The sequence below is a fragment of the Motacilla alba genome, chromosome 5, assembly GCF_015832195.1.
Source record: "Motacilla alba alba isolate MOTALB_02 chromosome 5, Motacilla_alba_V1.0_pri, whole genome shotgun sequence".
NCBI classification, from domain to species: domain Eukaryota; kingdom Metazoa; phylum Chordata; class Aves; order Passeriformes; family Motacillidae; genus Motacilla; species Motacilla alba.
Window position 1 is genome coordinate 60,058,705 of NC_052020.1, and position 12,775 is coordinate 60,071,479.

Sequence of the window (12,775 nt, forward strand, 5' to 3'; positions counted from 1 at the left end):
TGATGCAAACAACTGTCACTTTATTGTCACGTCCAGCCGTTCTGCAAAAGGCACACAACAAACTTCATTGGTACAAAAGAATTTCGCTCCGGGGATTTTCCGTTTGATTTTCCTGGAGGTTTTTTTTCTTTTTTTCTTTTTTTTCCCTTTTTTTTTTTCCTTTTTTCCCCTGCTCCTTTTGCAACACAGTCACCGGGCTCTCCCATCAGCCCTGATGGGAAGATCCTTTCACAGAAAGGACTATTTTGTGCAGACAGACAGATCCTTATTGCAGGGGGAACAGCCCCAAGGGCAGGAGGGCACGGCCACCTGGGGGAAAACTGGGAATAAATGGCACCTCTGTGTCCCCCTGCTCCAGTGGCACCTCTGTGTCCCCCTGCTCCAGTGGCACCTCTGTGTCCCCCTGCTCCCTGCTGCTGTTGGGAGGGACAAGCTCCATCCCATCCCAACCCCAACCCCACTGCTCCCCCCAGCTCTGGGCGCAGGATCCTGGGATGGGGCTGCCCTCTCCCCATTTCTCAGCAGTGTTGAGCATCTCTTTACACGTTTTATCCCATTTTTCCCCTCCAGCTCTGTGTTTCTGCAGGGTCAGGGTCCCATGGAGAGCACCCAGAGGCTGGGAGAGGTGGGAGAAAGAGGCTGGGGATGAATTTGGGGAATTTTCCTGCCCGTGCCAGCATGGAAACTCACACTGCCGGTGCACACGCTGCAAACCCAGCTGTGGATGGGGGCTGGACTCAAATGTTATCCCAGCACCCAAAGAGAGGGTTTTGGGGTATTTGGTGGGGTGTTCCCCAAACCAGAGTGGGGCAGAGAGCCCTGAGCCCCAGCAGCATCCCTCCAGCTGCCCTGTGTGGATTTAGGGAGATGAGGATGCTTTAGGGAGCAGCATCCTGCCCTGCCAGCATTGGATATTTTCCCATAAAACCCCTCAGGCAGGGCCAGATCAAGCTCTGGGGTGGGGGCACGGTGCCAGTGCCACAGTCCCACATTCCCACAGCAGCTCTCCCATGTCCCAACATCCCAAGAGATTTATTTTTTTGTTTTTTGCACTGTGCCTATAGCTACTCTTCATTTCTTTTGGTTCCAGCTTCCATTTCTCAGCTCCCTCCCCCAACATTTCTTACAAAAATAAGATTGTGCTTATTTATAAAATAATTATTTTTTCTTTTTTTGGTTTGGTTTTTTAAGAAAAGCTTCCAGTTAAAAAAGAAAAAAAAAAGAAAAGGTGATGTATCAAAATATGGCAAAACTTTGGCTGTCAATGGCTAAACTCTAATTAAAAATATCCACTACAAAGGCGTTGTGCTGTGATAATTAACTCTGCAATAGTCAAATATTCCACCTGGGCTGTCTGCCTTCCCTGGGACACACTCAGAAACCACCCCTGGATTTGCCTAGCACGTCACCATCATCCTCTGGCAGAATTATTCCAGCTGTAAGACACCTAAGGATGCACGAGAAGCCTTGGGAAAAGAGAAGGGAGATGCAGTGGGAAGAGCCACACGGACAAGGCAAGGATGCACATTCTCCTCTGGAGGAAAGTCTGTTTTCTCACCTTAGTAGTGCTTAGGAAAAAAAAATAGGATTGTTGATAGAGTTCATGAAAGGAGAGAGGCAGATCTTTGTATAAAAGGTGTTTCAGAGCAGGAGTAAAATGCAAATGGGTCTGTAAGATCCAGACATATATAAACATACATACCTTGATATATTTATATATGTATTCTCTAGACAGTCAATGTTTGGAATGCATTATTGCATTATCCTTATAGAGGATTTATTTTTTTTCCATCCTGCTTTGCTTTCTTTTTCTGGGGAGGGTGAGCTCTTTTTTTTTTTTTTTTTTTTGGTTTTGGGGTTTTGCTCTCAAAAAAAAAAAAAAAGAAATGAAAAAAAAAAAAAAAGAGAAAAATATAAAAACAAGTTGCAAATGGCTCTGAGAGCTTCCAGCCATCATCCACCTGGCTGGATTGCTGTGGCCTGACCTCCAGCACGCGTTTTTGGAAAAACTGGGATCATGCTCTGCCCCAGGAGCTGCTGGCCACGCCTTCCTCCACGGAACATCACCAGGCCTGGAGATCCCTGGCTGGTTATTGCTTGATTCTCCCTTCCCATACTGGCCTTTAGGGTTATTTACATTTCTTTGGCTTGGCTTGAACACGACAGTCTGGCACTTTCCAGCCACCCCAGAGTCACCTGGGGGCAAGGAGGGGGGAGAGAGGCCACAGGTGAGCTTCTGCCAGCTCCAGCGGAGCTGTGCTCCTGCCAGTCGGAATAAGACAACTTGTGTTTGGCACAAACTCCTCGGGAATCCACCCCGTGCTGGGGATCCCCACCCTGCCCCTCCTCCAGCAGGGGCAAGGTCTCCAGCGTGGTCTGCAGGGAGCAGGGCAGGGCTGGGGCGAGGCGGCGGCGGAGCCTCCCCACGCTCAGACCACGAACTCGGGCACCTCGTCGTGGGTCAGATCCAAGGAGAAGTATTTGCTGGTTCTTTTCACGGGGAAGGCGTCCTGGATGTTGATGCACTGCTGGGCCAGGCAGCCGTTGCAGTAGAGCCCGTCCTCGTCCAGGCCGTGGGCGCAGCCGAAGGTGAAGCTCTGCGCCGTGTCCTGGCACAGGTTGGCCAACTGCAAGAAGTCCTTCTGGTAGAGCCGGATGTCATCCAGGCTCAGGCTGTGCCGGTCTGTCGACGTCTTGGGCTTCCTGCACGTGGTCTGGGAAAAGCCAAGAGGAGGGTCAGGATCTGGCAGGGAGCCCGCAGGGGTCGGGGAATGCCAAAGCTCCCGCCCCACGTACCTGGGGCAAGGAGTCGGTGCTCTGCCCCCGCAGCTTCACCACCGTCTCCGAGGAGCTGGAGGTGGAGGAGCTGATCTCCTTCACGATGAGTCCTGCACAAAGGAGGGCGCCAAGGTTATTTTGGGGCGGCTGAGCTCTCCTGGGATCCACTCCTGCTGCCCACGGGGACAAAGGCTCCCTCAGCGCAATGAGGCGCCTCCAGCCCAACAGCTCCGCGGGATTTGCAGGGGAAGCAGGACGAGGGAAGAGATGGGAGTCTTGACTCCATGTTTCAGAAGGCTGATTTATTATATTATGATCTATATTATATTAAAAATGCTATATATTATATCAATTATATAACATATCATATTATTTATTATTATCTATATTATATAAAAAAGTGATATATTAATTGTATTATATAAAACATCATTTATTATATTATCATATATTATATTAAAATGCTATATATCATATTAATTATATTATATATCATATTATTTATTATATTACTATATATATTATATTAAAATGCTATATATTATAATAATTATATATTATATTATAATATATTATTTATTATATGATGATATATAATATCAAAAATGCGATAGTTTAATTATATTATATATCATATTATTTATTATATTATTATATATTACATTAAAATGCTATATATTATATTAATTATACATAATATTATTTATTATACATATTATATATTATATTAAAATGCTATATATTATATTAATTATATTATATATTATATTATTTATTATATGATGATATATAATATCAAAAATGCGATATACTAATTATATAATATATCATATTATTTATTATATAATTATATATTATATTAAAATGCTATATATTATATTATATTATATATAATATTATTTATTAAATTAGTATATATATTATGTTAAAATGCTATATATTATATTAATTATATTATATATAATACTATTTATTATATTATTATATATATTATATTTAAATGGTATATTAAAACTGTACTAAAAAGAATAGAAATCAAGGATTCATCAGAAAGCTAGGCAAGAATAAAAAAGAATAAATAATAAAATTTTGTGACTCTCAGAGAGTCCAACGCAGTTGCATCTGTGATTGGTCACTAATTAGAAGCAATTATCATGGACCAGTCACAGATGCAGCTGTTGCATTCCACAGCAGCAGACAGTTATTGTTTACATTTCTTTCCTGAGGCTTCTCAGCTTCTCAGGAAAAGAAAATCCTGGCAAAGGATTCTCATAAAATATCGTAACAACACAGCTCCACTTGCAAACAGCGTCGCCAACAAAGCATCCCAAATGTGCCCCAAAGTGGCACCCAAAGCTGTCCCCAGGGAGCCTGGCATCCCCAAAGACCTCCCAGTAGCTGCCAGCTCAGAGCTGCGAGTGACTTTCTGGGTGCAGGCACAGCTCCAGACAAGATCATGGAGGCCAAGTGTTCCCCAGCACTGCCAAGGCCACCACTGCCCCATGTCCCCAAGTGCCACATCCACACGGATTGTAAATCCCTCCAGGGATGGGGACTCCACCACTGCCCTGGGCAGCTTGGCCAGGGCTGGACAAACCTTTCCGCGAAGAAATTTTTCTCAATGTCCAATCCACACCTCCCCTGGCACAACGTGAGAGAGGTTCCTCTTTTCTTTACCCCATCTCTCCTTCAACCCATTGGGTGACCAGTTTTTCCCAGCATCCCAAACAGACACCTCGGGCTAACTCTGCTCTGCCAAACACCAATAAAAACACGGAATGACCAGGCTTGGAAGGGACCTTAAAGACCATCTCATGCCAGCTCCCAAAGGCGTGACTCGCACCGGGGGATTGGGAGGAGAAGCAGCCACCACCTTACCCGAGTGCCCGTTGAACTTGCGGGACAGCAGCATGTCCTCGGTGATGTAGACGCACATGTCGGGGCTCACCTCCATCTCCCCAGCCTGCTCCAGCTCCCGGGGGTCATCCACCAGCATCTCAATTTCTGCAGGACACCAGCAGACAGCACAAGTCAGCCGTGCCCCTTCAGAACACCCTCCAAGCCCAGGGCCTGGACAGCCCACGGCGGCGCCTCACCGTCGTCCTGGGAATCCTCCTCCAGCCGGTCCTTCCCGCCGCTCTCCACGCCCGAGGTGTGGGAGCTGCCGTGGCTGGTCATGGAGCTGCAGGTCTTCAGCTTGCGGTGGGCGCCGGCGAAGCCGTCCTCGGGCCCCATCTCCCGGGCTTTGGGGTCGGCCTCGATGCCGGAGGTGTGGGAGCTGCTGTGGGAGGCGGTGGAGTGCCGGGAGAGCCGCTTGTGCCGGATGCTGCCGGCGCTGCTGCCGCTGGCGCGCGAGCGCTTCTCCAGCTGCTCCATGTCCAGGTCCAGCGTGTCGCTGATGTAGGATTCCCGGTACTGCTTCTTCTCTGCAGGGGGGGCACGGAATCAGAGTGATTCCCACAACCCCCCCCCAGGGCAAACTGGACCCTCTGGAAGGGCATGGGTGTGCTGGCACACAGAGGAATTGTCACCCGAGCCCTGGCACAGCTGGAGATGGCTCTGTCCCAGTGGCGTCAGGGAAGGCGGGGCAGGAGATCCAAAGCTCCTGTGCTGGGCTGTTCCTCCAAGAGAGGAGGAGGAGGGAGAAGGGGAGGAGGAAGAGATGTCGTGGAAGAAGAGAAAGAAGACAGAAAATAAGGAGGAGCAGGAAAAGAAGAAAATAAATGAGGAGGAAGATGAGGATGAGAAGGAAGAAGATGAGAAGGAAGAAGATGAGGATGAGAAGGAAGAAGATGAAACAAGGCGGAAGAAGATGATGAGTAGGAGAAGCAAGACAATGAAACAAGTGGAAGAAGATGAGGAGGAGGAGGATGATGAAACAAGGTGTAAGAAGAGGAGGAGGAAGAAGAGGAGAGGAAAGAGGAGAATAGGGAAGAGAAAGGAAGATGTGAAGGGGAAAGACGAGAAAGGAGCAGGAAGAGAAGGAGGGAGAGGAAGAGAAGGAAGAGGAGGAGGAAGAGAAACAGGAAGAGAAGGAAGAGGAGGAAGAAAACAAGAGCAGAGTGGGATGAAGATAAGAATGAGGAAGAAGATGAGAAGGATGGTGAGGACGAGGGAAACAAGAAGAGGAGGATAGAGGAGGATGAAGATGAGAACAAGGAAGAAGATGAAGAGGGCAAGGAAGAAAAAGAAGAAAAAGATAAGAAAGAGGAAGAAGTTGAGGCAGATGAGGAGGATGAAGAGGAGTACGACAAGAACAAATAAGAAAAGGAGAAAGAGGGGAAAGAGAAAGATGAGGAAGAGAAAGAGAAGATGAGGAGAGGAAAGAAGAGGAAGAAGACCTTATGCTTTCACAAGGACGAGAGACACTGGGAAACCTGTGCTGAGGCAGAACCAGGACACCGGGTGAGCAGCAGGGCTCGCACCCATCCCTAAGCAGAAGAACCAGGAGCTCTTACAGGTGCGAACACCCCGGGGGAGCCTGTCCTGGCGGGACTGGGGCCTGGAGCACCTACCCTCGTTCTCCTCCAGCCTGCGGACCTGGCGCAGCACGGGCTGCAGGTTCATGTAGAGCCGGTGGCTGCTGCTCAGCAGCTGCAGGAGGTGGCGCGAGCGCAGCGGGCAGCCCGTGTAGTAGATGAGCTTCCGCGCCGAGGGCAGCCCGTCCGGCAGGATCTCGAACTTCTTGCCCTGCGTGGGACAAGGGAGGGGTCAGCCCCGAAGAGGAGGAGGCTCCGGCTCTCACCCAGCCCTGCTGCAGCTCCTCAGTAACGCCATGGGTTGTCACCACCTCCAGGTCGGTGTCCCATGCCCACATCCTCGCCCAGGAGATGCCCTGCCTGGGGATCGTGGAATCACTGAGGGTTTGGGGTGGAAGGGGCTTGGAAGACCACCTAGTGCAACCCCTTTCCACCTTCCACTATCCCAGGCTGCTCCAAGCCCTGTCCAGCTTGGCCTTAGAAACTTCCAGGGATCCAGGGGCAGCCACAGCTTCTCTGGGCACCCTGGGCCAGGGCCTCACCACACTCATAGGGAAAAATTTCTTCCCAATCTCCCATCCATCCCTGCCCTCTGGCACTGGGAGCCATTCCCTGTGTCCTGTCTCTCCATGCCTTGTCCCCAGTCCCTCTCCAGCTCTCCTGGAGCCCCCTCAGGCCCTGCCAGGGGCTCTGAGCTCTCCCTGGAGCCTTCTCCTCTCCAGGTGAGCACCCCCAGCTCTCCCAGCCTGGCTCCATAGGAAATGGTGCTCCAGCCCAGGGAGCATCTCCGTGGCCTTCTGTGGAGCTGCTCCAAGAGCTCCATGTCCCTCCTGTATTGAGGACCCCGGAGCTGGAAGCAGTGCTCCAGGTGGAGATGGTGGCACTCACCACAAACACCAGTTTCCCCACGTTTGTCCACGGGAAGTCGTAGAGCAGCTGCTTTTCCTCATCCAGGTTCTGCAAAAAGAGGAGAGGGAGCCATGGCTGAGGATTCAGGCAGGGGCATGGAGCTGAGCTGAGGCATCACCTTCACTACCTACCTGGAAAATCTGGATGCCCCGTGTTGTCAGCCCCAGAGTCAGGGAGGCCTCCACTTCCCTTTTGTCCTAAGGGGGAAAAAATGCTCTTAAATACACAATTGGCAGCATGAAGTGGTCAAATCTACCCCACCTCAGCCCACAATCACCCCAGTCACCATTCTATGATTAATGTGCCAAATTAAAAATGGAAAGCGACTTTGGACACAGGCAGAGTGTGGCAGGATAAGGGGGAATGCTTTTGAACTGAAAGAGAAGAGATTTAGATTAGATGTGAGGAAGAAATTATCCCTGTGAAGGCCAGGATGCACAGAGAAGCTGTGGCTGTCCCTGGAACCCTGGAAGTGTCCAAGGCCAGGTTGAAGCACCCTGGGACAGTGGGAGGTGTCCCTGCCCATGGCATGGGTGGCACTGGATGAGCTTTAAGCTCCTTCCCAACCCAAACCATTCTGGGATTCAATTAAAACACCCCACGCTCTCCCAGCTTTGTTCCCAGGAGAGAAAAAAACAGCATTTATTTCTCAGGGAGGGCATCCCCAAAATTCAGATCCCAACAGCCACAGGGCCAGGGCTCACCTTGTACAACCTGTAGTAGTGCACGGCCACGTCGTCCAGCCTGACGGCCTCCTTGATGTACTTGAGATGGGCTTCTGAGGCTGTCAGGGCAAACTGGTCCTTGTGCATGTTGGGGACGTGCTTCAGGATGTAATCCTTGCCCCTCTTGGCTACCACCTGTTGGGAGGGGGAGAGAAGCTTGTCCAGCTGCCCCGTGCTGGCTCCTGGCAGTGGTGGTTTCAAGGGAAAAGGGCAAATTGGAGCTTTGTTCTAGACACCTCGAAGCAAAAATAAAATAATTACAGCAGCCAGTGACTTCTTGGCAGCAGGATTTCCTGCTGGGAATTGTGCTCCGTGGCCATTCCATGGTGACAGCTGTGCTGGGGCAGGGAGAGTCACACATGGGCTCCCTGTGTGGCTGGGGACACGGGCCCAGGGCCACCACTCCTCAGTGACATGTGTGAAAAAAGGAGAAGTGGGCAGATTTTGGGACAAAACCAAGAAAAGAGATTGGGAAGGAGAAGAAAAGGCACCAGGGAGAGCTTTGAGCACCTGAAGGGGCTCCAGGAGAGCTGCAGAGGGACTTGGGACAAGGGATGGAGGGACAGGACACAGGGAATGGCTTCCCACTGCCAGAGGGCAGGGATGGGTGGGATTTTGGGAAGAAACCCTTCCCTGTGAGGGTGGTGGAGTGCTGGCACAGGGTGCCCAGAGAAGCTGTGGCTGCCCCTGGATCCCTGGCAGTGCCCAAGGCCAGGCTGGACAGAGCTTGGAAACATCCTGGGACAGTGGAAGGGTCCCTGCCCATGGCAGGAGGTGGAACTGGATGAGCTTTAAGATCCTTCCAACCCAAACCATTCTGGGATCCTGTGCCACCAGTCCCCAAAGGGAACTGATGCTAGTGGGGCAATGCCCACAGAGAATCCCCCAGGAGCATCCCTGCAGCTCACAGGGAATTCCCCAGCAGCCCCAACCCGCAGCTATTCCACCCCCACACCTCATTTATACCCAGGATGCAGCCAGAGGGCTCTGAGCAGCCCAGAGCAGGGGGCACAGCAGGATGCCTTACCCAGGCAGGGAAATAAGCCTCGGGCTCAAAGTATTTCCCGTAGTGCTTGTTCCTCTTGAAGTCTCCCAGGTCGGCTTGGAGGGCAAAGGCAGTGAGCAGGAAATAGGCTTCTTCCCTCAGCACACACTGGGAGTGCAGCACCTGCTTCCTCAGGTGCCAGTAGTAGTAGTACCGAGCTGTCCTGTCACTGGGGAGGGGACAAGGGACACAGGGAGGAGTCAGCAGCCAGGGGACACCCGCTGGGAAGCCCACAGGGAGGGCTCACCGAAGGGTTTTGCTCACTCTTCCCTATTTGTTGAAATTCTGCAAATGCACAGGTGCTTCACCAGCCAGCTGGAGCAACCCCCTCAAAACGTCTGTGCAGGTGCCACTGTGTCCCCAAAGCCCTGGACACCATTTTAGCCCCAAAGCAGGAGCTGCAGCTCCCACCCAGCCGTGGGTAAGTTCAAATCAGGCCGTGCTAAACCCCTAAACACATCACCCCCTGTGGCATTCACATCTCCTGGAAAAATCCCTTCACCCAGGATTTTGCTCCTGGGAAGCTGAGAAGCCTCAGAGAAAAGGAAAGCAATAATTATCTGATTTGCTTCTCCTGTGTTGTGCTCGTGTGGAATGTGTTTGGAGATTGTTCACCCACAGGTGATTGTTTCATTGGTTTCTGTGAGTTGTTTTCACTCTTTGGCCAATCAGGGCCAAGCTGTGTCAGGCTCTGGAGAGAGTCACGAGTTTCATTATTATCTTTTGAGCCTTCTGTGAATATCCTTTCTGTATTCTTTAGTGCAGTTTAGCATTCTTTAATATAATATAGTATTATAAAACAATAAATGAGCCTTCTGAGAGCACAGAGTCAGATTCATCATTCCTGCCTTCATCTGGGGGCAACCCGAATACAACAATCCCCACCCCCCAAAAGGCTTTGTCTGGGGGCAATGTCCCCACCTGCCCCTGTGGGAAACCGCTCAGCACCCAGCCACGCCCAGCCCCAGCTTTTGGGAGGGCTCAGCCCCCCAGAGGTGCCCGGGCAGGGGGCACGCCCTACCTGATGAGCCGCCCGTTCTCCACGTAGTACTGCACTCGGAAGTGGATGATCATGGGGGGGCCAAACTGGTCGATGCCCTGGAATGGAGGAGGTTTTCAGGCATCTCCTGAGGATCCCAGCATCACACCCCACCCCTCACCTCATCTCTCTGGGGTCAGGTCTGTCACAGCCACCCCTTGCCCCCCCACGGCACTGATGGCATTTTTGTTCCTCAGTTAAGAGTTTGGTGCCCATTTTTCCACATAAAATGCAGGAAAAGAGGGGGATTTGGATTTTTAAAGGCTGGGTGTGACAAGCCCAGGAGTTCTGCAACACTTCACTGCTGCTCTCCCTCTCCCAGACCATCATCCACCAGCACTCAAGCCTGGACACCACCCCCTCAGCACAGAAAGAATGAAAAGGTGCTTTGGGGAGCAAAAACCCAAATTGATTTTAGAATTTGAAAGAAGGGACCTCAAAAATTCTGCTGAAGGATAAAGGAGGAAAAGAAAAATCAGAGAAAAAAAAACCCCAGAGCTCCAGGGATGGAGCGTGGAGGACACACCCCCAGCTGGGGCACATGGTGACACTCAGCGTGCCAACCCCAGGGCTGTGATTTTGCACATCCATCCCCCAGCCCCACACTGACCAAATGCCCCCCCCACCCCTTGGCAGCATTCCCGGGTCCTGGGAGTGACCTGCGACGGGGACAGAGGTGGCCTTACTGCCGTCAGCTCTCCATGCAAGACCTCACCGCTGACCTTGCTGGCCTCCTTCTTCCACTCCTTGGGGCAGTACTTGTAGAGTTTCTGGGCCAGGTCCATGTACACATGCTCATTGTCTGCAAGGGACAGAGGTGGCATCAGCGTCCCCAGTGTCCCCAGCCTCCCACCGTGACCCCTTAGTGAGGGGGGATGGGGAATTGTGACCTCCTGGTCACCAAGAGTGGTAATTTTCACACTTAAGCCCCTGACTTACTCTGGATGACGCTGAGCCCGAAGAGGTGACAATCCTTCAGCCTCAGGAGGTCACACACCTGCACCAGTAACTCTTGGCACAAAATCTTCACCTGTTAAAAAAACCCTTAAATGAGCCCTGGATGCGTCTGTGCCCACCAAACCCCTGAGCAGGACCCCGGGCAGGATGGGGGTGACAGGATGGGCTGAGGGGCTCAAAAGCCTGGACCAGAGCTCTGCCAGGGGCGGGATGCTCAGAGAACCACGAGGCAGCTCGAGGTGGGGGAGGAACCCAGCACTGGGGAGATGTTTTGGGGGCAGAAATCAGAACATTCACAGTCTCATTCCACCCCACGGACACCTTCCACCATCCCAGGTTGCTCCAAGCCCATCCAACCTGGCTTTGGACACTTCCAGGGATCCAGGGGCAGCCACAGCTTCTCTGGGAAACCTCTGCCAGGGCCTGCCCACCCTCCTAGGCAAGGATTTATTCCTATTATCTAATCTAAATCTTTCCTCTTCAAGTTTAAAACCATTCCCCTTATCCTATCATTATCCACCTCTTTCCAAACCTCTCTCCATCTTTTTTTTTTAATAAGCTCCCTTTAAGTCCTGAAAGGAATTTCAACATTTTCCTGACTCAAAAGCAACATTGGGTGGGGGCGAATTAACAAAAAAAAACAAAAACAAGGAGTGGGGAAATGTAACATTCAATGCTCCATCCCAGTCAGAGCCAAAGCCCCTCCTGTTTGTTGCCCGGGCTAGAGGAGGCTGAAGAGCCATCCAGAAGGGATTAGTGGAGTGATGGGGCTCGTGCCATGCCAAGCAGCAGGTCACCCTCCCCAAACCCCGCTGCTGCCAGCATCACATCCATCAAGGAGACCCAGGAGAGCGTGAAACACCACTGCAACCTCCAGGGGAATAACTCGTGTGCATTTCCCCAGCAGGGCGAGGCCAGGCAGGCTCCAAAGGAAACCCAGGGCGTGCAAACACAACCCCGGGGGGGATGAGGGAAATGCCAGGCTCGGGAGGGGGCGTTCCTTACGTTGATGATGATGTTGAGGGAGTCGTCGTTGGGGAGGAAGATGCACACGCTGCGCCGGTCCTGCATGACTCTGTTGTTGTGGAAAGGCAGCTTGTTCATCGTGCTCTGGGCAGGGGGCTCAGGGTGGCTGCTGGGGGGCACCTCACCGGCGGGCCGGGGCGGCCTCGGGCTCCGCGGGTGCCATCCCTGCGGGAAAAAAGGGGGATGAGCCCTGGGCACGGCGCCCTCAGCTCCCCAGCTGCACCCCCCATCCTTCCCACCCACCAGTGTGTCCCCACACGGTGTGGGCTCATGGTTGGGGTGTCCCCCAAAAACTCTGGGCACATCCCACCGCAGCCACCCCACCACAGCCAACCCCATGGTTTTAGGACCAGCCCCAAAAACCTGAGTCAGCAGTTTGATTCTCCCGGCTGGGGTTCAGGAAAACCTCAGGAAAGGCTTTTCTGGCATAATTAAAATAAATGGAAGTTTATCCACTGGGAAGAACCCGGATGGGGCAGCAAGGAGCGGCGCTGGAAGCGGGAGGTTTCCCTGCCAGCCATGGAAAGGCAAGGAAATGCTGTGGGGTCTCCTGAGAGGATCCCCACATCCCTTCCAACATCCTTCCCCCCAGTTCTGGCTCTTCACTGGGGTGAAATAAAACAATCCAAGCACCAGCAGGGATTTGCAGGTCGGAATTGCCGTTCAGAGCCAACAAATACATCCTAATGCTGACCCCAGGAAATTCTCATTGCCGAGGGTGAATATTCCCAAAGCACTTTTCACCCCACCATCCACGAGAACACGAATTCCCACGTGACACCACGAGGAAGGACTTTAAACTCTGACCCAGTTCAGC

At 51.7% G+C, this 12,775-nt stretch overlaps 1 protein-coding gene across 6 annotated transcripts in view; it reads right to left on the bottom strand.

Moving 5' to 3' along the window:
- Window positions 1-12,775, bottom strand: part of FRMD6 (FERM domain containing 6) — a 40,737-nt gene continuing 27,962 nt past the window's right edge. For 5 of the 6 annotated variants that reach the window (XM_038139024.1, XM_038139025.1, XM_038139021.1 and 2 more), the window contains 13 exons: window positions 11,938-12,123; window positions 10,915-11,005; window positions 10,635-10,777; window positions 9,958-10,034; window positions 8,919-9,105; window positions 7,871-8,026; window positions 7,298-7,363; window positions 7,146-7,214; window positions 6,294-6,468; window positions 4,875-5,204; window positions 4,657-4,782; window positions 2,797-2,888; window positions 1-2,714 (listed from right to left, as the gene is read on the bottom strand). In XM_038139024.1, the coding sequence (XP_037994952.1) occupies window positions 2,430-2,714; window positions 2,797-2,888; window positions 4,657-4,782; window positions 4,875-5,204; window positions 6,294-6,468; window positions 7,146-7,214; window positions 7,298-7,363; window positions 7,871-8,026; window positions 8,919-9,105; window positions 9,958-10,034; window positions 10,635-10,777; window positions 10,915-11,005; window positions 11,938-12,036 (1,896 nt within the window). In that variant the 5' untranslated portion in view covers window positions 12,037-12,123 and the 3' untranslated portion in view covers window positions 1-2,429. The remainder of the gene's footprint in view (window positions 2,715-2,796; window positions 2,889-4,656; window positions 4,783-4,874; window positions 5,205-6,293; window positions 6,469-7,145; window positions 7,215-7,297; window positions 7,364-7,870; window positions 8,027-8,918; window positions 9,106-9,957; window positions 10,035-10,634; window positions 10,778-10,914; window positions 11,006-11,937; window positions 12,124-12,775) is intronic. The other variant, XM_038139026.1, reaches the window with a different exon arrangement.